The sequence below is a fragment of the Tetranychus urticae genome, chromosome 3, assembly GCF_039701765.1.
Source record: "Tetranychus urticae isolate SD_2017Ah chromosome 3, NJAU_TeUrti_SD_1.0, whole genome shotgun sequence".
In the NCBI taxonomy this organism is placed as follows: domain Eukaryota; kingdom Metazoa; phylum Arthropoda; class Arachnida; order Trombidiformes; family Tetranychidae; genus Tetranychus; species Tetranychus urticae.
The window spans coordinates 13,135,372-13,162,524 of NC_142960.1; the positions used below are offsets into that span (position 1 = coordinate 13,135,372).

General features: G+C 34.0%; 3 protein-coding genes across 18 annotated transcripts; 1 reads left to right on the forward strand and 2 right to left on the reverse strand.

Annotated features, from left to right (window-relative positions):
- The first annotated feature begins 422 nt into the window (after positions 1-422).
- Positions 423-22,436, forward strand: Atg7 (Autophagy-related 7). Of its 3 annotated transcripts, XM_015926237.3 has the most exons (13): positions 423-662; positions 728-785; positions 868-985; positions 1,292-1,372; positions 1,452-1,568; positions 2,197-2,334; positions 2,411-2,842; positions 2,916-3,132; positions 3,206-3,336; positions 3,407-3,559; positions 3,638-3,753; positions 9,256-9,418; positions 21,769-22,436. In XM_015926237.3, the coding sequence occupies exons 1-13, from the start codon at positions 524-526 to the stop codon at positions 21,919-21,921; spliced, it is 2,016 nt and encodes a 671-aa protein (XP_015781723.1). In that variant the 5' UTR covers positions 423-523; the 3' UTR covers positions 21,922-22,436. The 3 variants fall into 3 exon arrangements, with proteins under 3 accessions (XP_015781723.1, XP_025016094.1, XP_089124761.1); XM_025160326.2 differs by lacking the exon at positions 9,256-9,418; XM_089268635.1 differs by lacking the exons at positions 9,256-9,418; positions 21,769-22,436 and adding an exon at positions 7,208-7,619.
- LOC107359707 (uncharacterized) lies at positions 4,456-6,797 on the reverse strand. Its single transcript, XM_015926244.3, has one exon. It carries the CDS (start codon positions 6,005-6,007, stop codon positions 4,673-4,675), a length of 1,335 nt encoding a protein of 444 aa, XP_015781730.2. The 5' UTR covers positions 6,008-6,797; the 3' UTR covers positions 4,456-4,672.
- LOC107359706 (uncharacterized) lies at positions 21,419-27,143 on the reverse strand. 14 transcript variants are annotated; one of them, XM_089268643.1, is made up of 7 exons: positions 26,488-27,099; positions 26,251-26,348; positions 25,099-25,157; positions 24,923-24,996; positions 24,252-24,600; positions 22,665-23,836; positions 21,419-22,580 (listed from the first exon to the last, which is right to left on the reverse strand). In XM_089268643.1, exons 5-7 carry the CDS (start codon positions 24,326-24,328, stop codon positions 22,465-22,467), a joined length of 1,365 nt encoding a protein of 454 aa, XP_089124769.1. In that variant the 5' UTR covers positions 24,329-24,600; positions 24,923-24,996; positions 25,099-25,157; positions 26,251-26,348; positions 26,488-27,099; the 3' UTR covers positions 21,419-22,464. The 14 variants fall into 14 exon arrangements, with proteins under 14 accessions (XP_089124769.1, XP_089124764.1, XP_089124765.1 ...); XM_089268638.1 differs by adding an exon at positions 25,470-26,192 and having other exon boundaries at positions 24,963-25,157; positions 26,488-27,056; XM_089268639.1 differs by adding an exon at positions 25,470-26,192 and having other exon boundaries at positions 24,923-25,157; positions 26,488-27,004.
- Between the last annotated feature and the right edge of the window lie 10 nt (positions 27,144-27,153).

The following is a 27,153-nucleotide window of genomic DNA, read 5'->3' on the forward strand; positions in this document are numbered from 1 at the left end:
GCCCGAATGTAGCTTCGAGATATTTGAGTTTAACTGATTCAAACCAAGACTTAATCTCAATGCTTTTTTAGCTTTCAAATCAAAACTTTGCCTTCATTTTTATTAGCTTTTGCTATTTTAATTTTAGGTTTTTTTGCCACATTCATTTCCATATTGGACTAATCACTGTCTTTATCTGTGCTTATTTAGCAAAGAGTACTTCTTTACTCTTTCTTATTTAGCTACCAGTCTTGGTTAACAGTTAGCCAATTTTAAAAAATTTCAATTTATACAAAATCATTTGATTAAATGGTTACTTTAATTTCAACGTAGTTTTTTAAATGACATAAGCTGCATTATTTTTTACTCTGTGTAAAGATCAACGCCATTCAGTGGAGAAACAAGCTTTCAGTTTACATTTTCTGTTTCTAACCATTTGAGAGTTGAGTTCATACAGCTTGGATTGCTAACTTGTTTTTTTATAAATAGCCAAATTATAGTTTATTATTATTGCTTAATGTTTTTTAATTGATCTTTTATAATCATGGAACTACATGATGTGAAGTATTTTCCATTCAGTTCACTGATTGAAACATCATTTTGGCACACTCTATCACAAAATAAATTGAATGTTTACAAATTGGATGAAAGTGAAATTCCATTACAAGCCTTTTACAGGAATGGTAAGTTTTCTTATTCTTCTTTTACCGATGTCCCAGATAATCTATTTTGATTGTCATTTAATTAGATTCATCAGCTGGTCTTCCACCAATTGTATCTCTGGATTTTGAATCTTTTGAAATCAAGTAAGTATTCATTTGTAATGGTTAGATGTAATTTTAGAGTGTATCTAATGTTATGCCTTTTTAATTTTCATTTTATATTTAGAGACTCATGGGATGACAGTAAAAAATTTCCTATTTATGGTACCATGATAATTGCGAATACAGTAGAGGATTTTAAAGCTTTAGATAAAACAGTTTTAACCGAAAAAATTGGAAATCAGGTGAGACATTTTGAATCCAAGGCAGAGTCTCAGCAAAACATATGATTATTGATGTGTCACTTTATTTTCAAATGCAACAATGAAAACCTTACAGTCTCGTCAGCTGTTCATGTAATAAGCTCTATTGGACGAGTAAATTCAAATTGTATGAATATTTTTGGTGGCCCATAAACATGTGTATTATAATGCCGATTTATGTTGCATAGGGAAATACATGTGATGTTATTTCGAAGATGTGAAGGCGATAGAAAATATGAAGCTGCATTTTAAGTCAACTCATTGTAATTTATTTCTTTTTACCTGCAGATTTGGAATGGTGTTAGAAGCTCGGAACTGGTGGATAACCTTCCATCTCTCCTGTCTCGTTTCATACTTGTTGTATACGCGGTAAGCTGTTCGAACTTTAGTAAATAAAGTCATGAATGGAAAATGAAAATTCTGATACATTCTTATTTCTGTTCTTTAGGATCTGAAAAAATATCAATATTATTATTGGTTCTGTTTCCCAGCCCTTTGTTATCCCAAAGAATCTATCAAATGCTCACAAGGAAAAATTTTATCTGGTCTATATCCAGAAACAGTGGTAATATATTTTATTTGGATTATGGAAATTTGAAGGAAGCAAAGCTATTATATCAAGATATTTCATCAATTGAAATTTCTCTGATTTAAATTGTCAAAGCATGTTACTGTCAATTCACATTGAAAAGATTTGATTTCATTCTTAAAACGATCATGTCATTGAGAAAAACCAGCTAAAAAACAGTCAAGATTGATCAAAGTTTAGGCTTAAATTTTTTCATCGCCATAGACAACGTGTGTTTTATTCTTTCAAATTTCTTCTTTCATATTTCTCTGTCTCATACAATCATTTAGTCATGAGGTTCGTCATTTGAACAGATCCAGCAGATATTCTATGCGAAGCATACACAGCCTTCTCAACTGTTTCTGGTATTTGATGTGCCTCGAAAATTACAGTCGCAATTCAATGAACTTAGTTATATTTGCCAATATGGTGCTGAAATACAAATTAAAAATGAGATTCTTGTCAAATATTCACCCTGATTCCACTATATCAGCGTTAGTTTTTTACTAATGACATGGTCTTCATTTTGACAAGATTGTTTCAATTGATAATTTGGACTTTTTCAATGCAAATCGACTGTACCTCGACTATTTCCTCGTATTAATTTCAAGTTTTTGTTGTACAGATCTCCTCTCTGATGTCCCAACATAAAGAATTATCAATATCTGATCGTAGTTATTTCCTGACAACTATATCTGACGACAATCGTGTAAATGTTTATCCTCTAGAAGAATACTCTAATTTAAGTAAATCGTCTGATAAGGTTAGTACCTACACCTTTATGGCTTATAAGTTATAACATATGTACTTAAACGTATTCCTTACTTTTTTTGTTTCAGTTATTCGTTTCATTTGCTGATCCTAGCTCAGATGATGAATATCCCGGATGGCCTCTTCGTGGTCTACTCGCTTATATGATTCAACGTCATGAAATCAAAACTCTTGATATTTTATGTTATCGTATACGCAATAATTCTGCTGGGTCTAGTCTAATTTTACATCTAGAATTGGGTGATACAGATCGGAGCATAGCAGAGTATCCAGGAGCTGTTGGCTGGGAGAAAAATGAAAAACAAAAGCTTTTACCAAGAAAAGCTGATTTAAGTGCAACTTTGGATCCAAAAATATTAGCAGCTAACTCAGTGGATCTGAATTTAAGATTAATGAGATGGCGTCTTATCCCCGATCTTGATTTGGATAAAATTTCATCAACTAAATGTTTACTTCTTGGAGCCGGTACTTTAGGTAGCAATGTTGCTCGCTGTTTACTGGTAAGCAATATTTCAGTTGCATTGATATTATTATCTTAATAAATTTTCTATTGTAATCTTTAATAATTAATAGGCTTGGGGTGTCCATCAAATCGATTTTGTTGATTCAGGAAAAGTATCATTTTCCAATCCAGTTCGCCAATCATTATTTGGATTCAGTGACTGTCTCAACTCAGGTCGACCTAAAGCCGAAGCTGCTGCTGACAATTTAGCCAAAATTTACCCAAATGTTATCAGTAAAGGCTATTCTTTAACCATTCCAATGCCAGGTCATGCCTCATTTGCAGCAGGTACGTTCGTTTAACTACTTTATCATGAATAACTTATCACATTAATTTGAATATTAACTCTTTTCCATTTTAGATGCTGAGGAGACTCAAAAGACAGTCAATTTGCTGGAAGATTTAATTAAAGAACATGATTGTGTATTTTTATTGATGGACTCGCGTGAAAGTCGCTGGTTACCAACTGTACTCGGTCAAATTCATCGAAAAGTAATAGGATTTTTGTCGCTATTGGAAAAATAATTTACTAATTTCTATATCTTTATATTTCTTGATCCAGCTTGTTATCAATGCTGCTCTTGGGTTTGATACATATTTAGTACAAAGGCACGGTGTACCATTCCCAGATGACGATTTAACTTCTGATTCAACTGGGGAAATAAGTCGTAAATTAGGTTGTTATTTTTGCAATGATGTCGTCGCGCCAGGAGATGTAAGTACAAATGAATTTTGCAGCATCATAAACAATATTCATCGGCCGAGATGATTAATTCTCCTTTTCTTTTGTTAGTCTTCCAGAAATCGAACTTTGGACCAACAATGTACGGTTACCCGACCTGGTGTTTCAATGATAGCAGGCTCACTAGCAGTTGAATTAATGATCTCCGTTCTCCAACATCCCTTAGGGTAAGTCTTTATTATCTCAAAATGGCACAAAACCTCTAGAAATACTAAGCTACACTAAACTTGCGTGCATAAAAGGTTGCGTTATATTGTCAATACTCATTATTTTATTAGCAAATGGTCGACTTTTAGCTAAATCCCATTTTAAGAAATTAAATTTTGAATACTTCAACATTGGTTAATTAATTAGGTAGAACCTGATTATGCAATTGATTATCCATGTCTATCTAATTGGATGGTTTTATAACTTTTCCAATCAATTTGTCTGTCAATTTGATAATTATGATTGCCTAAAATCATAAGTTCATCAGTTTTCCCTCTTCATGATCAATATAAATCATGATTTTAATACGAAATAATGAGCGTATGATTTGGTGCAGTTGATCAATACAAAAAACAAACCTTGATTAGATTTGATCTTCAAGATTAAATGTTATAAATTATAACAACACGTTTATCAAGAATATCCCTTGCCGTTCTCTGGTTATAATACAATCGCTTTCTTTTTCAAAGATAATCCAGTTTTTTGTAATTCAGTTCGACACTAGTGCATTAATTTTCATCAATGCAAATAGAAGGGCTACCATCCTAAAACAATTATTATTCAGCTATGTGTTTAATCTTAATTCAAAAATAATTCTCACAGTTAAATTGAAATTGATTATAAAATCCAAGTTTTAAATAAAGCCTACAGGGTGAAAAAGATACAGATTAAATCATTTTATTTTCAAATAAGCTTCATTTGTCTATCAAAAAATTTGACGTACATTTTGATAGCAAAATTCAGCTTATTTTATTACTCCGATTGAATGAAAACTATTTATCAATTGGGTTTTATCATCAATACATTATGTTAAATGGGGACCAAGTCAAATTTAATTCTAGGAAAACAATTCATGGTAAGATTATCAAAAAACCATTTTCATTTTGACTTGAAATGACGTTGCTGTTGTTCAACAAACTCTGATTGAACTAAATACTCTCGAACTGGACGCTGTTGGGGAATAATTAGATATTCGCGTTGTTGTTGTTGTTGTTGTTGATGGTGATGATGGTGAGGAGGATGATAATAAACCTGCCTTGCTGGTAATGGATGGATGTGCGTCTCATGTCGATGATCATCAGCTGAATGATCTCGATCATATTTAATTTTACGGCAACATTTGCGAAAAACTTCAACTCCCGGTGGTTCAACAACTAATCTACTTCGATCACATACGTTGGGTAAATTTTTGGACCAAATGGATGTTCCATCTTCAACACATTTCATCTCCTTTAGGTGATACATATTGTCTTCTTTGTGATTAAATAACCAACGATGTCTACAATCACAGATGAATGGATTAGATTCAACATAAACAATATAATTGGTTCGACGAAGAAGTGTTTCGAAGGTTGTCTCGGAAAGAGTTGTCAATTTATTTGAATTGAGGTAGATTGTTACCGGTCTAGTCAGATTATTATCAAATGATCCTGGTTCAATGTTTTCTGATGTTAAACGATTACCACTCAAACTTATCTCAAGTGGTGCCTCAGTGTATTGGTGAGATGATAAGGTAAATGTATGAGCTGCCACCCTATTAATTTGATTATCACCAAAATCAATCCAAACCAGTCGTGGTAATCCAGTAAATGTATAATCATGCAGATGAGTTATTTTTGAATTACAGATGCGAATAACTTCCAGTTGATTACCAAAGTTACCATGTGAATTGGATTGTAAACTAAATGCATTGGCAGGAACATCTTCTAGATTTGATGTAATTATGTAAAACCCTCTTAAATTGGCAAAATTGCGGACCACTCGGAACAATTGAACACCATCTACTAAATTAGGAGTGAATGTAACATCCATCAAAACAATTTCAGATGTTTGACCATGAGTTGAGGTAAATGCATTTGCATGGATGACACAAATTTTGGAATCGGTAATTTTGATTGTTTTAAAGCGAAAACCTTCCAACATATCATCACAGCAGATATTTAACAGGGCAACATCTTTAATCATTAAAATATCATAATACCTGGAAATGTTGTGATAATGGTAGGCTCGATGGAAAGCCTCTTTAATTTGTTTCCCATTTACTCCTGAACATGTTATTTGTGAATAATAGTTGACGGAATCAAAAGATACCACTGAACAATGGCAGGGATCAAAAAGATGAGCCTCATCTGGACAAGGAAACTCGGTTCCAGGAGCCCATGAATAACTTTGGAGTGGAAAAATGAGCACAATTGACAATATTAAAATGATCATTATACTATTAATCAGGATTTGTCCGTATTAGATGTTATACTGATGGTTTCATGAAGATAATCAATAATGGTTGATAAAATTAACTTATTTGGTAATGCAGCTATGATGAAGATTGGTGAAAAACAAAGCTTCTCAGTTTTGGATGGTGATGAGAAAAGCTCTCTATTGGTTGTAACGAATTGATTTAAGTTTTGCAAATGGTTGGGTTATCTGTTGAAATGTAAATTTTTATACAAATTGTTGGGAGTAACCGACCTCAAGGACGCTATGGTAGGAACGACAGAATCCCAGAAAATGAAGTTCTTAAGATTCCTGACTCTTCTAAACTCTTTCTTTTCATTTGGTGTTCTTTGTTGATTACTTGATTCGCCTCAACCACTTGGTAAATTTATTGGAGCCCGAATTTGAAGCTCAATAGCGACTTAAAAGTGCTTAGAAGAAAGCTGTGGGTAAAAAGTGGCTAAAATTTGAAGGTTAATATTAATATTAACTCCTATAATGAAAGTTAACAATTTACTGAACGCCTACAGGTCAAATGATTGGAGGACTAGCTTACATAGAGGGTTAAAATGATCACGAGAAATGTTCAATGTTAATCAAGTGAGTTGATTTTCCCTGCAAAATTACCTTCACTTTAACACCAACACGAAATTGAAGAATCGTAAACCTTATTGAGTTTGGGCAATTAACTGGTGTAACCTGATGTTTCCAGTCAATTTTCATAGTATTTAACCAACACTCACGTTAGGATGGGTTTTATATTTAATTTATTATCACAACAAGCAAGTTAATTTGTATTCTGTCTTTAAACTGTTCAACTTAACAGGCCTTAAAAATTTAAACTAATCGTAATATTTGTTAAAGGACATTCCTCCTCACTTGTTGTCTCTTGACAATTTACCCAATGCAAACAATGATCAACAATTCAGTTGATCAACATGAGTGTGTTTGTTGATCAAAGTAAATTTATTCAAGATTATTCGCTCGTTTTTTCAACATTTTAAGAAGTAACTATCAAGAAGTAAAAAAGAGAGATTCAGTTGGAATGCTGTTAGTCTTTATTTTTGTGTTACTATTTCAATGTAATTTTTTTAAATAATCAGAAAAGCCTAAAGAAGGAGAAAAGATCTTGTCATCCTCTTTATCATCATCATCATCATCATCATCATCTTTAGTTTTTCTTCTCTTCTTTTTGAAAAGGTTTCCTGATTCTCAAGTCCATCTTAAGATGCTAGTTGAGGTGTGTCATGATTGGATACTAAATACAAAGAGGCCTCAAGACTTTCTCTTTTCCATCTTTCAGACCTTTCCTTTTCGATCATATTTTCAGGAATTTCATATTACGTCTTCATCTTCATCTTCTTCTTCATCATCTTCATCATCATCAAACATGTAATGCATTCTTAAATATTTGCTCAATCTTCAACATACAAGGTCAATAAGATAAATGATGATTTAAATGATTGAAGCACGCGAAAATATCACTATCTGACTATCACAATCATGAAAATTATGCCTTTTCCCACCTTTTCTCATTAAATCGTTAATTTTTCGATTTAATCCAATTTATTATTGATAAATGATTGAATCTGTTATTAGATTGAAACTTTAATTACTAATGACTGTTTCATTGGCGAGAAACAATTTACCATCCAAATTGGTTACACTTTGTTTCTTTATCTGCTTTTCAACAAACCTAAATGTTTCAAACGAAATGTAATCCAATAATTTTGAAATGGCTTTTTATTTTGATGATAATTTTTCACTTGTTAATGATTGTTGATTGAAACAAAATGAAACTTTCCTTTCATTATTAATGATGAATGGTGCAGTTAACAATATAATTGTAATTTTTGAACAAGTTGGCAAAAACTATTGAACAAAAAACTCGAGTCATCTACAATTTAGATTGTTTCATATTGTTAATCTGTGTTAATCTGTTTGCATTACTTTTGTTCCAGTGAGAAATATAATGAAAACATTAAGATAATATTAAGCAATTGATTATAATCATAATGATATTATCATTTTCATTCAATAATTACATTTGTGCGTTTCTCTTGATTTTTCTTCATTTCCATCAAGCCAACTCTGAATCAGTTGATTCTTATTACTCACTATATCTCGATAACTTGCTAATACACATCTTTAATTGGAAAATAATCTTTCCCCTTTCCAGGTATTGATTTAATTTTAATTTCACTGGCGTATTCAACAACCTGGTATCAGGTTTCACCATGAAAAGGTTTACATATTTGATCATTCAATCTAATTTGTTGATTATCGGGAAACAAAGAGTTTCTATGATTATAAGAACTAGATTAATCAGGCCTTAATGGATTTTTCCATAGTTAATTGATTTTGTTAAACACAACGTAAATCACAATTAGATTTAGTCTTCAGTTTCCTCTTCTTCTTCTTCTTTCCTTATCATTTATTCATCTTCCGTTTTCAGACTCAATTCATCTCTCAATTTTTTCTCCTTTATCATCTTCTTCTTCCCATCATTATGATATCATCAGAATCAACACTCACCAATGTTAGTATACGTGAGTCGAGCTATCGATGAAGAAAAAAAGTTGATGACAAGCTTCTTATTCATTTCATCCTTAACATGATACTTGAGAAATGAGAAAATTATTTCCATTATTTTTAAACAAATGTTTTATCTTTTTGTGTGTAACTTGCAAAGTGTTTTTTACACCTCCCTTTAATACATCATCTAGTATCTTCTGTTTGCTTCTTTTCCATTCTCTATTCACTCTCATCATTATCATGGTAATCATCTAATCTGGGACAAACAATTATCTCCAAGCTGTCTCAGATTTTTCCTTTGAGATGATTTCAAATCGTCTGATAGTTACGAAATTGTTGAAATACTCTTCATAGCGATCATGCCATTTCCTAAAATAACATTGAATGCCTTTTTTTCCTTGATTCACCTTTAAAAGTTTACTTTTTTTGTTCCGGTTTTCTGAATCACTTTCATGTAATTTTCTAAATTCCGAAAAAGCGTTTTATTCCATCCTCAAGTCAACAAGCAGCTTTTATAGCCATTATTAACAATCACCACCAAAAAACCGCAAAAAAATAAAGCACAGCAAAAATGAAAATGCAAACAATTTGGCACAATCATGATTTTTTTGCGCTTCATTAATAGATTGATATTCACATGTTAAAAATTTCATTTCAACTATTCATTGATGTATTCAATTGTTTTCTTTCTTTTTTTCCTCAATTTTCTTTAGATTCCATGCAACTGTAAATACTGATTTATCTGGCAATTCAACATCAACTGCTGAATGTATGCTCGGAATAATTCCTCATCAAATTAGAGGATTTCTATCTCAATTTACACAATTCATGCCAACAAGCCACGCATTTGATTTGTGTACTGCTTGTTCACCCACAGTAAGTCACCTTTCCGATAATTATTTACCTCTGATAGTCAATCAGTTGATGCTCATATTAATGTATCAATAAGAGTCGGTTAAACAGCTTCACTGAGTTTATATGAGATTTGATGAAACCCAAAACCGTCATCTCATATCAACCCATTTAAGCAAAGGTAAAAAATTAGACCAAAATGTGTTGACCATAACTGGCATTAGTGTCATTTAAAGATGAAGCTTCACTGTTGACCAACTATAGTCAGTAAAATTTTGTTTTATTTTTACCTCGTCCTTCACCTTTAACATTACCTCGTCACAATATGATAAATATATGTGATATCAACGTTTAATTGATATTATGCGGTGACAATTAGATGATTATTTTGATTATTTTCAATGGGATTCTCATTTGAATCCAGATTAATTATATTTTTCTCAGAACTTATTCAGTCCAAACGACACATTTGTTTTTATTATGAGTACCATAGTTTAGATTAGTTTAGCTTGAAAATCAGCAATCAGATTATATCCCAATCTGGTTTGTTTTAATTGTCAATGTTATCATTAATTTGCACACTAGCCTTTGAAACCAATAGATTAGTTTAATCATGATCGTCAATGGTAAATGTTAAATCATTAATGTAAAATAAAATGATACAATTCAACCTTTTCATGGAAAAAAAACATCCAGTTAAAGGAAATATTTAACTATTAATACTGAAAGGTTGAATTGTTCATTGAAGTCATGATTCACTAGTTTTAAACTATTTCAATAAAACTTTATTTAAACACACAAATTCAGAAGATTGATTCAGTCTTTCAAATCCTGAATATCAGGTTCTTTGAGGATTACCAAAGTTACTGCTTAGTCTTAGACTATTGTTGAAGGTGACTTTTATTTTTACTTTACTTAACCAACTCGTGAGTAAACTGAGCTTACCAGGATTAGTAACCACACAATGACCACAATGTCTCTTAGTAAGTTGTCAACTGGTTCAACTGGTCAAGACAATAGCTTAGAATAGCTAAATGAGAGTAATTAAGCTTAGCTTAGAATGACGAGTTTCTAAACTCTAGCCAAAACAGGCACAAGACTGAGTAATTAAGCTCAATGAGTATAAGGACCAAGATGGCACAAAGTTCACTAGCTTTGATCTCGAGTATCATAGAGTTATGAATCAGGCAAACAAATTAGACTTAGTCTAGGCGAGATTATCTGGTTCACTATTGAATCTCTTAAAGATGAAATACTATTGAAGTACAACTCAAATGAAGAAGCACAATCAAAGATGAATTCAAAGGATAAGAGCACAATGAATTAAGGTGAATTAGACTTAGTCTAGGAATAACTGAGAAGAAGGCAAAGGCAAGTTTTAAACTTAGAAATATTTTAATAAAATGAAATTTAAAGAACTGTAATTTTAAGCATAAGTAAGGCATAAGATTATCATGTAAAGAGTAGGAATATAAGCATGATTAGAATCATAATTGTCTCAGATATTTATACTAAGTATAACGGAAGGAAACTAGGAAAATCTTAGGAAAAGGAAATAAACTGAATAGTCTCATGAGACTAGATATCTTAGACAAAGTTTGAGAAAACAGAAAAACAAAAAAAATGAAAATATGTGTATCCTTTGGGATTACAATAAGAGTACAAAAAATAAAGATAACCAAAGCAATAGATTGCTGTCATTGGATGAAAGAGTTGAATGATTAAATTGGGTTTTGGGTAACTCTACCCTTCATATCCCCGGACCGTGATTATGATCCCAGAACTTAATTCGGATCATTCAATTCCATCCATCATCATCTATCTCGGCGTTTTCCTTGGCATCATTTGGCTTAGCAGCACTTTCAGTAGATTCAGATGCAGGGTCAAAAAATGATTGACTTTCTTTTAAAGTCCTAGGAGACTTTGGTGCAGAACTTGATTCTTCTCCCTCAGCAGATCTTTTGCTTGTTTTAATCATTTCAATAATTCTTTTAGCTCTCATTTGAGGAACTAAGGCTTCTTTAGCAGCTCTTAAATCAGGACTACTCATCTCCGATGGTTTCTTTATTATAAATTGAGAAGGCAGCACACAGTTATCATCGAAATCAGGAATTTTAACTGTTCTTGGAAACATTTTCCATTCGTCAGGCCATTGACAATAACCTTGGGCTAATCCTTCAGTGAACTCATAGAGTAAGGCAGATGTGATTCGATTTCTGCAAGTAAATTGACAATTTTCATTATGAATTCCATTATTAGCTTTAGCGACTCGTTCAATATCCTTCCATTGTAATAGATACAATCGCATAGTAGTAAGTGCTTCAGCAGCAGGAGAATGAGGTATGGCTGGCAAAGTATAGCCGGTAAACCAGAGAAAGGCAATGATATGTAAATTCATTGGATGTTCTACATATGGAGAATAATAATTATTTATATCTCGTAGTTTCGGATGTAGATGCCGTATTTCTGTCTTAGACAGGCCAAGGTTGAGTAGATGATTAATTAACCCGTAACCAACTACTTTAGACGCACAGGCAAGGAACTTGACTACCTGGTCTCGAACTGTGTTCAAGTTTCTGGCAAATTTTAAATCTCGAAGAGTTAATCCATGAAATCTTGAATCGATAAATTCAGCTTCTCTGTAACGTACGAATGTTTCATACACGACTTCAAAATTGGCGTCCATAATAAGAACCCAACATGGTCGAGGGCGAACTCGATCTTCCTCTTTAATTCCACAGCAAAACATTGAAATTGAAAAAGTTAAGCTTTTATCAGGACAGTTTGCTCCAAACTCTTCAATAACTTTTACTTGATCTTCCAAAAGTGGAGGAATGTTTGACTCAGGTCGTCGATTGAATGATTCTCGAAGTAGTCTTCGTTTTCTTTCCCTTTGAAAGATTGTTCTCGGATTATCCGAAGTTGGACATTGTTTGAAAACATCCTCAGGATTAGTACAAGAAGGGAAATTTTCTCTCAACCAGTCTTGAATCTGCTCGGCTTCTGCTGGAGCCATACGTTCATAAGGGTTAATTCTGACAAAAGGAGAGTCAGGATCATCAATGTTTTCAGCATACAAGACACAGGATGAAGTTGTAGAAATACTATCAGCACTTGAGGGTTCAATATATCTTGCCCATCGTCTCCAATTTTCACTCTCATTAATCAAATAATAAGGAATAGTAGAGCATCTAGTGGTAGGCCACTTTCTTTCAGATTCAGGAATCTCAGGAATAGGAACAGGCGAGCAGCTAGGCAATCCTAGTGATAAGGCAAATTGCTCTCCTTCATCAATTGGAAGTGTAGGATCTCGAAGGCGTTGAACATTGTTCCAATAATTATTTTTGAAATTTGCCTGAGCTCGAATTTGCAAAGGAGTAATGGATGTAGGATCCAAAGTGTAAGCTCGTTTGAAGAAGGCAAAACCTAAGGCTTTTTTATGCCAAAATTGCTCTAAAGTTTTCGGTGGTTCTTGCTTTTTAAGGTGAGCGGGTAACAAGGACAATAAATTTTTAGGTTTATTATTTAATTCGGCACGAACAGGGCCAGAGAGAAAAGCAAGTTGTAAGGTTTTGTCGAACTCAAATTCGATCGGTCCACGTTTGCAAGTTTGGAGGTGATGACAAATGTTTGTTGTGTCCAAAATGATATACTCGCAAAATTTACGATAACACCGAAACTTAGCTTCTTCGAAAAATTTGACTACTTCAGGCTGACTGATGTTTCCATACTTTGGATAACCTTGGGTTACTACCGAAAGAAGACAGGTTTGGTGAATACACAGGAATTCATCAGCATGGTCGATTTTAGTCAATTCCAAATCAATAGGTAGAGCTTGTAGCCAGCGAATACAACCAGTACAATAGATTTTATTGCATTTTAAACAGGCTTTAGGCAACATAGCGACTTGTTCACAAAGAGTACAGACTACAATTTCTCGAAGTCGAACCAAATCAGGATGAATGACATGAGAGGCAGCAAATCCTTTACGAAGCGATCCAAATTTAACTTTTTCCAAGTCATGATCGAAGACATTAAACTGTAATTTTTCTTTGATGAAAGTTTCAAACCATAGCTTATCATTTTCAGATTTTTTGATGTCTTCCGCAACATCTTCGTAAGCTTTTTCAAAAAATTCAGGTTGAACAAAGGCTGGAAGTTCACTAACTGGAACAGGCTTAGGAGCCGGGAATAGACAATTTCTTCTGCCTTGATCAGCGCTTGGTGGCGGATAAGGACTGTTATCGACATAATGTCTGGGTAATGAGCTAAGCCCAAATTTGGTTTTATCCGGAAGAGGATCTCGATAAGCAAATTGTGGTCGGTTCAGATTTCTATCTTTATTAGGCTGAGGATCGGCGGTAGGCCAAAGAATTTTATCATGCTTAGCAAAATCAAAAGCATTACCTTTACCATTGGCAGTTTCTTTACCAGAATTGTCATTACCAGAGTGATTTCCAGATTTATCATTACGATCAGCATTCCAACTTGAAGTTGAAGGTTCATCACCAGTTAAGTCTACCGTGTCTACAGGAGGTTGTACAGGCGGAGGAAGTTTCTTAAACTTTTCCAAATTTCGACTTAATCGTTTTCCAAAGGTAACTGAAGAAACAATCGTGTTTTCTGATACAGTTGATTCGTAAGAGCCTGAGCTCGAAGTTGAAGAAGGCATAGTTGCACTTTCCAGAATTAGGATTCTCAATGATTCACAAAATGACGAAAACGTCAGAGTCAATTGTTCAAAGTGAACTGAGTTAGAGTTGATTGTTACCACAAAGTCAGTAGATGATGACTTAAAGTCAAGTTGATTTAGCTTTCTAAAGCTTAATGGCAAATTCACCTTCAAATTTAAGCCAACTGGAGAAATCAAAATTTTCTCAACACAATTTCGTTTAAAACGAAAGACTTTAACTAAAATTTTTAGTTGATTAATTTTAGTTAAGCACAAAATTAAATTAAACTTGAATTCTAATTCATAACAATAAAAGAAATGATCACAATTAAGTCTAGAAACTTGAAGATTGTCAAAGGCAGAATAGAACAATTTGACTAAGTCAATGAGACGTGAAGACAGTAAGGGTGAAAGTGAAAGTGAGGGAGTCCATTGGTGACACTTTAAATTTATCTCACTTTGAGCGCGAATGGTAGCCATAGGCTTAGAAGCGCTAATTTCAAATTCTAGAGAATTTTTGATTTCGCTTAAATTAGCAAAATAAACTGGAATTATTTTTCTATTTCTGGTCACAGGCCCACTCAAATCATCATTTTGACCGTCAATAATTGGGTTAGCCATTATGGCTCTATTGGCGGTTTGATATTGTCGTCTCTTCTTCTTGTTTAAAACAATTTGAGAATTTTGTTTAGTTTGACTTAAGTCAATAGCATAATCTTCATCAGCAATAGTCGATTTTTCAGACTCAGATTCATTATCTTCTTGTCGGTTAGCTTCTAAGCTATTTTCAAATTCAAAACTAGAATCATTATTTGCACAATTAAGTTCATTACTTTGATTCGAGCCATAATTAGCACAGATGCTATCATTGTTCGGTCTAGAGACTGATGCACTTGAATTATTAACATCTTGAGTTAATACTTTTTCCTCGATTAATTTTTCCTTTAGCTTAGCCAAATTTTCAGGAATAGCTCCTACATGAGGTTTAGTCAACTCCATGTTGCAAGTAAATCTTTCCATATTTTCTGGATTTAACAAAAGTAAAGAACCATGTTCAGTTCCTAGCACGAAATAAGGTCCATAAAACTTATTGACAAGTTTCTTAGTAGTACCAATTGAAGGACCACTGTTCTTAGTGTAACACAAATCAGCAAATTCATAAGGATTTCTTTTAGTCTTAGACTGTAACCTTTCTTGGTAGTAAAGTTGTTGCTTTAGTAACCGTTCTCGAGCTAATTTTCGACATGTTTCAATTGATTCATTGATTTCTGAACTAAGATTCAACTGTAAATCAATAGGCTTTGTCAAATGTTTTCCAAACAGCAAAAAGTAAGGTGAAAATCGATGGATTTTATGCACTGAAGAGTTGATAGCGATAACAGCATTCTCTAAAGATGATTTTAAATCAATCACTTCAGAGTTAATGATTGAGGTTCGTAAACGTTCAGCGATGGTTCGATTGACTCTTTCAACCGTTCCTTGGCTTTGTGGATGGTAAGCGTTAGACACTTCATGTTTTACCCCAAGTTTCTTCAGGTAGTTTTCAACATCTCCAGAAAGAAAATTTCTTCCACGATCAGTTTGGATTACAGCAGGAAATCCAAAGTAACTAAAGTATTCATTGAGAAAACTTATCACAGTTTTTGCATGTTGATTAGGGTGTAGTCGAGCGTAAACAAATCTTGATAGTGTATCAACTAAGACTAGAATGACTTTCTTTCCTTTATCTTTAATCGTGATGGGACCTTGAGCGTCCATCTCAAGCCTTTCCAAAATAGATTCTGGTATTGGCTTCAGTGCTGGTTCTGAATAAGTAACATTAGCGGACTTGCTTAGATAGCATTGTTCACAATTGTTACACAAGTCTTTGACTTTCTCATACAATTGCGGCATCCAGAAACGTCTTGCTATTTGTAAGTACGTTTTTTCAACTCCAAAATGTCCACCAAGAGGAGATTCATGTTCCTCTTTGAACAAGTCTTGTAAAATTTTCTCATTTATCACAATTCGACTTACATCATGTCCGAAGGTTGGTTTGTGAAACAATAGATTGTTAATAAACAGGAATTGATCGTGCATCTTTGATTTAGGGTTATTGACTAAGGCTAATATAACGTCATTTAAGGCTTCATCATTTCTTTGAGCAGAAACTAAACTTTCATTCCAATTTGATTCCGTCTGGTAATAAAACACATTGTTGAAGGTTCGTTGTACATTAGCTTCAATCATTCTGGCTTCATGAATTTCACATTCATCGATTTCTTTGTTGATTTCATCAACCTCATAGTCTTCGACTGTTAAGAAATACAAATCTTCAATTAAATCAGCTTCAGGATCAAGTAACTTTCTGTGATCCCATTCACTTTGGTATCTTGACAGACAATCAGGACCATGTTGATCACCTCGAGTGTAAATAACTTTAAATTTGAAACTTGAAAGGATAATTGTCCATCTTTCAAGACGTTGGTTTTTAAACTTTAACTTTGTTAACTGGCATAACGCATGGTGATCGGTTTCAATGAGAAACTCTTCTCCATCTAAGTAGTGTTTGAACTTTTTGATAGCAACTAGAATCGCAAGACATTCCTTTTCACTCACCGAATAACTTATTTGGTGTTTCGCCAATTTTTGTGAAAAGAAGTAAAGGGGTTTCCAACATTTTACTTTCTCTATTGGAACTTCTCTCAAGGACTGGAATCCTTTTGGTACTTCTTGATGCGGATCTTCTTGTAGTAAAATCCCACCTACAGCAATATCGCTTGCGTCTACAGAGATTTTTCGTCTCATCTCAGGGTCAAAGTGAACCAATAATGTTGTTTCAATCAGTGACTTCTTTAGTTCGTCCAAGGCTTGATGATCTTCTTTTAACATTTTAAATTTTCTTTGCTTAGATACCAATCTATACAAAGGTGCAGCGAGCTTAGAATAGTTTCTAATATATCTCGAGAAGTAATTGTAACAACCAAGTTGAGATTGTAGTTGTCGTACACTCGTTGGGTATGGTAAGCGTTTTAAAGCTGTAACTTTATCGGGGTCAGGACGTATTCCATCTCCGTTTACTAAGTGTCCTAGTAAAACAAGTTCAGTTACACCGAAACGACATTTATCAGTTTTGATTTTCAAGTTCCAATCACGTAGTCTTTCCAACACTAGACTCGTATTGTTTAACAATTCTTGCCAACTTTTTCCAATAACAGGAATATCGTCAAAGTATCCCAAACATTCAGTATAGTTGAGACCATTGAGAACTGTGTTCATCAGACGTTGAAATTCAAACGGTGCACAAGCTAAGCCCATTGGTAACCGTTTATATTGATACTTCCCATCAGGAGTAACAAAAGCAGTTTTTTCTCGCTCACTTGGAGGTATTTCAATTTGAAAGTAACCTTGGTAGAGATCGAACATGTTGAAGTACTTAGCACCTCTTATCGCCTCTAAACAATCATCGATCCTAGGCATAGGATGATAAATAACTTTGGTAACTCGATTCACTGATCTAAGATCATTTAACAGTCTGAGTGACCCATCAGGTTTGCCAATTAACATTGCCGGCGAACCTCCTTCAGCTTTTGAATCCTCGATGATATCATTAGCTTTTAAATCATTAATAATCTTTTGATATTGTAATCTCTTTTCGATTGTACAAGGGTACGGTTTGTGACAGATCAATTCAGCATCTCCAATATCAATCTTTATTGGCCATCTTTGCCATGGAACCAATCCAAGATCAGACTTAGTCTGACTAAAAACTTCAGTAAACTGCATTAGAATGCTTAATAACTCGTTTCGTTTATCCATGTCCAATGTAGGATCCATTCTGTTTATCAATCTTTCAGCTAAACTTAGTTCAGGCTGATCAATCTTCAGATAAACAGGTACAATGTTATCAATATCTCTCTCTGATAACTCTTCAATGAAACTTTGAGTTTCAATTGGAAACTGAGAAATAGCTTTCTCTTCATCAAGAAATCTTGAATACGGTAAACTTTCCATAAAGTTTTTATTCGTTGTATTCAAATCTGGTAACTCAGGTTTATCGATTAAACCAATAGATTCCTCGGGTGTACAAAACCTAAACATTAGCTCAGGGCTAAACCATTCTCCATCAACCGTTTCTCTCAAATTTACCTGGTATCGACCTCCATGGTTAACCATTCCGGCTAAATAGACATCTGCAAAACGATTACCTAGAAGCATTCTCGGTTCAAGATTACGCATCACTTGAAATTTTATGATTCTAGATGTAGACATCTGTGGGTGCTTGAGTATAGCATAAGCTGCGCCTTCAACAGTTTGAACACTATCAGCAATAATTCCTCTAACGGCCATGTTAGAACTCAGAATATACGCTTTCATTTGCTGAGATAAAGTATAGTCGATACAGCTTGTACAAGCTCCAGTATCCACAAGAACATCACCAAGTTTAATAACATCTCGATCAGGATAACATAATGTTAATCGTACAGTAGGAAAGTTCCTAATTGAATCATCGATCTTCGTTATTAGTTCAACAGGTTTAGCAACCTCTTCACTCATCATGAATGAATAATCAGCGGCGGGTGCTCTTGCCAATCTTTTATTAGCAACTCTATCTCTGTTCTCATTTGAAGTTTGAACAAAGTTTGAAGACTCTCTAGCAGTTGAAGTGGACGGTTGAGATTGACCAAAAGTTGGTTGATTTACATTTGCCATTCGTAAGTTGGCTGGCTGGAATCTTTCATTTCGACCTTCCATAGGCTTAGAAGCATGGGTAGGATTTTCCGAAGTCTTAGACTTCCTAGGTTGGCGACATTCCCTCGATGAATGTCCCAGGATTCCACAGTTATAACATCTAAAAGTGGATCTAGCAGGTCTGTTATAAGAGGAGGAACTAGAATTCCGATTGTCTCTTTTAACATCATCTTTTCTTTCACTTTTGAAAGAATCTTTCTTTTCACCTTTTTCACTTCTTTTTCGTAACTCGATATTGTACTCATTAACTAAGGACGCAGTTAATTCTTGTATATCAGCAACAGACTTAGTCCGTATCAAAGTATCTTTAGTTTCAGCAGGCAATCTTATCAGAACGTCTTGAATAAATTCAGCAGGCGAAGGTTCACCTTTTACTTTGATGCACATCTGTTCCAATTTTCTGATAAACTCTTCAGGATGACTATCGAAGTTCCATCTAAGTTGGTGAAATTCAGCAGTGGCTTGTGAGATAACAGCAGGGTTTCTCAGCTTTTTCTCAAGAGCAGCAATGTATGTCTTAGACGTATGCTTTTGCTTGTCAAGTTTCTTCGCATAAGGCAAAAATTCATACGCCATTGATTTCTGTAACACGTAGAGCTTATCATCATCATGACATCTTTCCAGAGACAAAATTCTTTTGATAGTTTGAAGCCAGGACCAAGGGTCTACTGTACCGGTAACATAAGGAGGCAACTTGGGTAATTTAGGCTTACAACGACTATAAGTAAGACTTCGTCTAGGTTTATCATCGTCAAAGATTCGTGTATCACTATCATAATCGAGTTCTTGAGGTCCTCGATGCTTTTCCTCTTCTTCTTTTTCCTCTTCTTCTTCTTCGTCGTCTTCTTCTTCCACTTCGCTCATTTCTCTTTCTCGTTGTCTTTCTCTTTCTCTTGAACGAGCAGAACGCATTGAATGCACAGAAGCACGACTTGGACTAGCCTTAGGCTCTTCATCCTCAGAATCAGGAGCATTTAAGATTTCACTAACTCGTTTGTTAGGTTTGACTACTGACCTAAGGTCGGAAGTTGTCCATCGTCTAATGATCGATTCAATTAGTCTTTTAGCAGGAGTCTTAATGTTCATTTTCTTGATGTAACTGCTGCTAGCCATCATCATAGTACTTGGTTCAGAACCTATTCTTAGAATAACTTCTCGAATATCTTCTTCACTTACTCCTTTTTCCCGTAGTTCGGTTAACCAAACAGGAAGTTGTTCCCTTGTTAAGAGTTGATTGGTCTGGGTGTTTTCCATTACTTCTTGAGTAGCTTTAGGAAAACCTTTGAGCGCAAACAGGGTTAACACAGCATCATAGAACTTAGTTCTGATCACCACTTCATTGATAATGAAATCGATTCGCCAATTTCGGAGATACACTTTCATAGAGAGGATATCTAATGTCTTTAGTTTAGAACTATCTTGAGGTGGTGGCGGAGTAGGAGTAGTAGGTACAGTTGGTACAGCATCATTTTCGTTAGCCAGGAAACAATAATCGATGTCACAGACAGAGTTGAATGGCAATCCTGCCGAGGTCGCCAATTGAAAGGTTGAATTGTTCATTGAAGTCATGATTCACTAGTTTTAAACTATTTCAATAAAACTTTATTTAAACACACAAATTCAGAAGATTGATTCAGTCTTTCAAATCCTGAATATCAGGTTCTTTGAGGATTACCAAAGTTACTGCTTAGTCTTAGACTATTGTTGAAGGTGACTTTTATTTTTACTTTACTTAACCAACTCGTGAGTAAACTGAGCTTACCAGGATTAGTAACCACACAATGACCACAATGTCTCTTAGTAAGTTGTCAACTGGTTCAACTGGTCAAGACAATAGCTTAGAATAGCTAAATGAGAGTAATTAAGCTTAGCTTAGAATGACGAGTTTCTAAACTCTAGCCAAAACAGGCACAAGACTGAGTAATTAAGCTCAATGAGTATAAGGACCAAGATGGCACAAAGTTCACTAGCTTTGATCTCGAGTATCATAGAGTTATGAATCAGGCAAACAAATTAGACTTAGTCTAGGCGAGATTATCTGGTTCACTATTGAATCTCTTAAAGATGAAATACTATTGAAGTACAACTCAAATGAAGAAGCACAATCAAAGATGAATTCAAAGGATAAGAGCACAATGAATTAAGGTGAATTAGACTTAGTCTAGGAATAACTGAGAAGAAGGCAAAGGCAAGTTTTAAACTTAGAAATATTTTAATAAAATGAAATTTAAAGAACTGTAATTTTAAGCATAAGTAAGGCATAAGATTATCATGTAAAGAGTAGGAATATAAGCATGATTAGAATCATAATTGTCTCAGATATTTATACTAAGTATAACGGAAGGAAACTAGGAAAATCTTAGGAAAAGGAAATAAACTGAATAGTCTCATGAGACTAGATATCTTAGACAAAGTTTGAGAAAACAGAAAAACAAAAAAAATGAAAATATGTGTATCCTTTGGGATTACAATAAGAGTACAAAAAATAAAGATAACCAAAGCAATAGATTGCTGTCATTGGATGAAAGAGTTGAATGATTAAATTGGGTTTTGGGTAACTCTACCCTTCAATACTTTGAACAGATTTGGTTTGTTTTTGAAATAATTTTCACAAAAATGTATCAAATCATTAATATCTATATTTTTTAATATTTAAATCATATATACTAAAATGTATATAAAATTGTATGTTAAAGACAAAATAATCAATTCATTTTACATTGATTGGTTGTTAATTAATTTACAATGGTAGAGTATATTTATGAGCTTTTGTAATTTGATATTTGCAATCTATTTGGACAGAATACCTTTTTTTCAGTAAAAGTCATTTTAAAAATTATAAATTTAATTACTAAAAAAATATTGTTCTTTTTCCACTCGAAAAATCGAACCTTTCCCTTTGTACCTTTCTCCCTTTAAATGTTTCCAAACTTTGATCATTAATTTATTATTTCTATCGTTTTTGTTTCAGATTATTCAAACCTATAAGAGTCAAGGTTTCCAATTTTTGGCTAAAGTGTTTCGAGATTGTAATTACTTGGAAGAGTTAACCGGACTTAAAAAGCTTCAAGACGAAACTAATTTGGACGATGTTATGGCTTTAAGTGATAATGAAAGTATTTAAAATTGAGGAGAAAGATAAAAAGAGGAATAAGCATAAGATCGTTTTAACAGTCGTCAATTAGTAATAAAGATGAGAGCAGCAGAAATATGTTGATTAAGTTGAAAGATCAATAGCAATGGAATCCATTTTTTGCATCTTCAGCGATTCGTTTTGCTTCAAGTCATTCAGTCCATCCGAAGCAACTGAGTACTTATCAGAAGGGTAACTCATTTTCTTGTTTTAATAACTTGTTTAGAAACAACAGCAAAAAAACGAAGCATAAAAAAAGTATAAACGACGTCAATTATGTTGATATTTTAACCAAGGATGGACAGAACGGAAAGTTTTTCTCAATTTTCCTCGTTTTCTTGCTCCAAGGCGTATGAACTTTGCTTGTCTTCCTTTTCTTTCTTCTTTCTGAACACTTTTCTTTCTTTAAAAATTTATACATTTTATAAAAAATCAATGCGTTAGTTACATCAATAAGAAGCCTAAATAAATAAAGTGGCCAAAAACGGATCCCTTTTTTACTTAAATCATTCAAAGCTTGAAATATCTGATTCTTTATGATGGAACACTTGGAACATTTTTATTGTATGAAGTTCCTTTGGATCCATTTTGCGAATCTCTTTTCAGTTTCAGCCAAGTATCTCCTAATGCTTTTGCAAAATGGTCATCAACTGAATAAAGGATAAAGAAAGGTGAGATTAGAAGATATTGATATTGAGAGAAGGCGAAAAAATGCTGATTAAACTTTTACTTACCACTCATTGAAACATTGGTATAACTACGATAATGTTCACCGAGAGATCTGCGGAAATGCTCATCAATACCTGAATCGGAATCTTCACCGAGGATTAATAATTTATTTGGTCCTTCGATTTTCTTTTTACCGGGTTTACTGATTAAATCATTGGCAATTTCATGTCGTTGCATTTGCGATTGTTTAATGGATTGTCTAAATGATGTCGAGGAAGAAGATGAAGATGATGAGGTTGATGACAATGAGGATGATAGAGAAGACGATGAAGAGGTGGATGAAGATGATGCTAGAGATGATGATCTTGGTGAAGTTGTATGCAAAATTTTGTCCGAACTAGTTAAACCCGAATTTGCTTGAATATGATGATGATAGGAGGGTGGTGAATGATCAGGTGTTTCATCCTTAATATTCCTGTTGTTTGAACATACTTGCTGATGATGAGAGCTAGAATTTGATCTTCTAGGCCCGAAAAGGGTTGATGCACAAGTAATAACGGAAGGTCGAGGTTGCAGATGAGGATTACCATCCTGAGAATTGATAAGATTATGATGATTAATGATATTGTTACTTGAAAGATGATTAGATGAAGGTGATTGATAAAGATGAGGTTGATTCAGATGATGATTATGATGGCTGTTTATGCTATGGTTTAGCATTTGTTGTTGTCTAAGTCCATTATAACTATTGTTGTTGACATGATTTCCCCTGTAAATTGATTCGGGAGAGCAAGTATTTGATCTTGAGGATGTTGATGAGGAAGATGATGAAGTTGAACCGAGTTGGTGATGGTGATGAGATTCTGATGATAGAGTCCGACTTTTTTTGGACATGTCTAAGGGTTGATCACATTCTTCTTCCATGGGTAAAGGCGGACTTAAAACACCGAGAGCAGAGTTTTTGGCCATAGTGAAGGCTGTGGCTGTTAATGCTGGAGCTGAACTTGGATCACTGTTACGTCGTAACGGGTTAAGTATGTCCGGTGAGATTACACTTAAATCATAAGGTGAACCTCTATAGTTAAGTGAACAACTACTATTTGATCGATCTCGAGGATGCTTTAGAAAAGCTGGTGAAATTGGTAAAGGCGAAGGCGATGAGGTATCAACTTCAAGTGGATATGCAAATGGAACCATAGTTGAACCAAATTCAGAATTGCATTCACCATCTTCAACCCTAAAATAATAAAAAAGTAATAGAAGGAAAAGAAAGTTGATGAGTTCGATTCTATTAATCACTTTTTAATCAATGATCAAAATGCTCACAATGTTCACAGAATTGCAATAAAATTTACTGGGGAAGGGAAAGCAACAAAACTGTAATTGAATGCACCTTAAATAAGTGTAATCAATCATCATCAAATGTTTTATAACTAAATGCAAACGATAAAATAAAATATGATAGTTGCGAAGATAAAGTGACAACGCTGTGAAAAAAAGGTAAAAATGGATAGGATTATCTGTTAATGCAACTTTCAGGATTATATTCAGAGATTGTCACGATTAACAACTTAATAACCCTCATAAGATGCAATTTGAACACTTTGATGCAATAAAAAAAGGACTGCAAATATAGAGATAAAAAAACTTACAGATATGGTGATGTTGGACGACGATATCTGAAACTTGAAGAATGAGCGAGTTGATGTCTATCCTTGTTCCGTTTCATGTTTGCAAATGTTGAATAATGAATCAATTAAAATTGTAACACGAGGATAAAGAGGGAGAAACAGAGAGTGAGCTGAACAATGTTGATATGTTATTGTTGGTAACAAATGATAGTGATAAAATAAAACTATGATGACTAAATGTTTTACTAATGAGTTACAAATGTAGTGGCAGTGACAATATGTGATGATAAAGATGATAGTGACGGTAACGATGATGTTACTTGGTTGTAGTGGTATTTTCAAATGGCTATGACACTTTCAGTGAAGTTGACTTTAAAAGGAAATTTTTGGTACCAAAATTATCCAGGCAGAAACATGAGTGAAAAGAAGTTGAAATAATAATAAAAATAGGGAAACATCAACAAGTAAATAAGCAAGCAAGAGAGAGTGAGGGAGAGAAGAAGAGAGAGAGAGAGAGAGGGAGAGAAAACAAAATAAAACAAAAATAACAACCAAATCAACTGTGTGTGTGATTGTCTGTGTTTGCAGTTTTGTTTACTTTTAACGAAGTATGGAAGATTATGTTAGTTAAGAAATAAGAAGCGATAAGAAAAAGAAGGAAAAAAATATAAGTAATAAGGTAACTTGACTACCTGTTGAGGCTTGTCTTCTCCGTTACTCGGCTCTATTTACCTGTGATGTTACCTGTCTGCTTGTGTCCATCAGACTGAAAGCGAGAGAGCGTGTGCGTGAGAGAAGAGAGGGAGAGAGAGAGATATACAGAATGATGTACGGTGAGATGATGATGAAGATGATGAGGGAGTCTTACAAAAGAAACTGGGAAACGAAAAGATGGTTTGGCCCGGGGTTAATTGTTTTTGTCTTTAACTAGGAAAGAGAAGAGAAAAAAGTAAATCAAGGTTTAGCTGTGTAAAGGTCGATAGGCTAAAGGTCAATACTTAAACACATAAAAAAAAGAGAGGGAAAAGTAAAGGCTGACGATCTTTGACATCCATTGAAAGTCTAACTTGGAAAAGGGCTTAGAAGTAAATGCTGCAGCAAGAAAAATTGTACTTGCCATAAGGATAATTATTATTATCCAAGCAATATTTCACAAGCGGGGTTTGCACTTATAGACATTCATTGGTTTAAGCATCGGTTTATTCAGGTGTTTCACTCATTTCAAATATCAAGGTTTACCATGCAATTGAAATGGAAATGCAAAAAGCGACATCTTTTGGTTGGTATATGAAATTTAATGAAAATTTCAAGTATTTTTCAATTGAATGTGAGACGCTCCTCCAACCATGGAAATGAAACAATCATCAGCATCAGGTTCATCATAATTTTCTTGATGGGCCTTTTTTGTTACAATAGAGCTTTTATCATCACTACAACATTTTTTCTTCTTCTTCTCCGCATTTCTTTCTTGTGCTTCATCATTCTCAACATCATAATCATTATCATCTTGCTTCGTTGCCTTGTGCTTTCTTGTTGTTAACTGCAACTTTGCGTTTACTTCAATCTTGGTCTTTTCATTCTCTGAAGAGAAAGGCCTCATCTGTAGGAATGCTAAAATCATCTTTACTTATTTTTCCTCTGTGTATATGAAAGTAAATCTTAACATAAGGTGGACTCGTTTTTTTATGTGGTTAGGCCTTTTTTTTCTATACCAGGTCATCTTGATTGGTTCCAATCTGACTTGTTTTTTTTTTCACTTAGCTTTTGGAGAATGATGATGATGATGATGATGAGGTTGCTGTGCAAAATGCAAATGGTAATCATCAACTTTTGGCCTTGCAATTGCAGGTTTTTGCATGATGAAGAACAAGAAGAGAATAAATAAAAGAAGCAAAAAAACATCAACATCGTCACAGCAGTAAAGTGGCAAGAAACATTTTTCCAAAAATCTCATCATGCAATCTGCAAGGAAGATAAAAAAATGTGTTCAGAATCATTCGATGAAGATGATGGTGATTACCCTTGCAATTTTTCAAATGTAATTTTTTCTCTTTCCTTCCATCTTCTCTGTTTATTGATTGTTTTGTGTACAACGTTTTGCAAGTTTCCACTTGAAGCCTGAGGTAAAATGGTGAAAAAAATATTAAATAAGAAAAAAGGCAATAATATTAATAATGATGATGATGATGATGATGATGATACAAAAAAGAAGAAAAAAAAGAGCAATGATGCGACTTTAAAAAAAAGACTTATTTACCTTTCACCCTGATATTGGGTCCTGCTTTGTCCATCAACAGCTAAAATGAGCAAAAAAGAATTGCCGATCATCTGAATTTATAAAGACTGAAAGGTTGGGATAGTTTGTAACATTTTTCAATCATCAGCATCTCCTTCTTCATCACCAGAGAGAAGAAGAAGAAGAAGATGAAGAAATGAGCCAAACTGAATGTAGACCTAGGGAGACGAGTTTAGCTTTTTTTTATCAGGTCATGATGATCTCCTACTGATGATGCATCCAGGGCTCTTATGGTGAAAGTAAGATGCTAATGAGGATGATGAAGATGACGATGAGGATGATGAGAGGAAAGTGGAGAGAGACTAGGGTGTCGTTGATTGCGGCAAAAAAGTTGCTCTGGATCCCAGATTAAGCTACCGATTTCCCGCTATCAGGTCGTATCACATTGCCTTTGGGCTTTTGTCCTCATTTGGAATCACTTCTTTTTTCTTTTCCTTCTTTATCTTCATCTTTAACAGCATCCATTTCAAAATCGTTTACTTAAATCTTTTTCCTCCTTTTCATCTTTGTGTAGTCACCATTAACCATGCAAGAGAGAGAGAGAAAAAAAATCAACATATTTTTCCATCACAAATGCAAATCTTACAAGATCACTTTAAAACCTTCAATTATGCAAAAGCAAAGAGA

What these genes read in the sequence shown, in the direction of transcription:
- Atg7 (XM_015926237.3), top strand. Translation starts at nt 524, where the DNA reads ATGGAACTACATGATGTGAAGTATTTTCCATTCAGTTCACTGATTGAA. An exon ending in ATGTTGCTCGCTGTTTACTG is followed by an intron (nt 2,843 to 2,915) that starts GTAAGCAATATT and finishes AATAATTAATAG; the next exon opens with GCTTGGGGTGTCCATCAAAT. An exon ending in GTTCTCCAACATCCCTTAGG is followed by an intron (nt 3,754 to 9,255) that starts GTAAGTCTTTAT and finishes AATTTTCTTTAG; the next exon opens with ATTCCATGCAACTGTAAATA.
- LOC107359707 (XM_015926244.3), bottom strand. Translation starts at nt 6,007, where the DNA reads ATGATCATTTTAATATTGTCAATTGTGCTCATTTTTCCACTCCAAAGT.
- LOC107359706 (XM_089268641.1), bottom strand. Translation starts at nt 24,328, where the DNA reads ATGAAACGGAACAAGGATAGACATCAACTCGCTCATTCTTCAAGTTTC. An exon ending in CGTCCAACATCACCATATCT is followed by an intron (nt 23,837 to 24,251) that starts GTAAGTTTTTTT and finishes TTATTATTTTAG; the next exon opens with GGTTGAAGATGGTGAATGCA. An exon ending in TACCAATGTTTCAATGAGTG is followed by an intron (nt 22,581 to 22,664) that starts GTAAGTAAAAGT and finishes TCCTTTATTCAG; the next exon opens with TTGATGACCATTTTGCAAAA.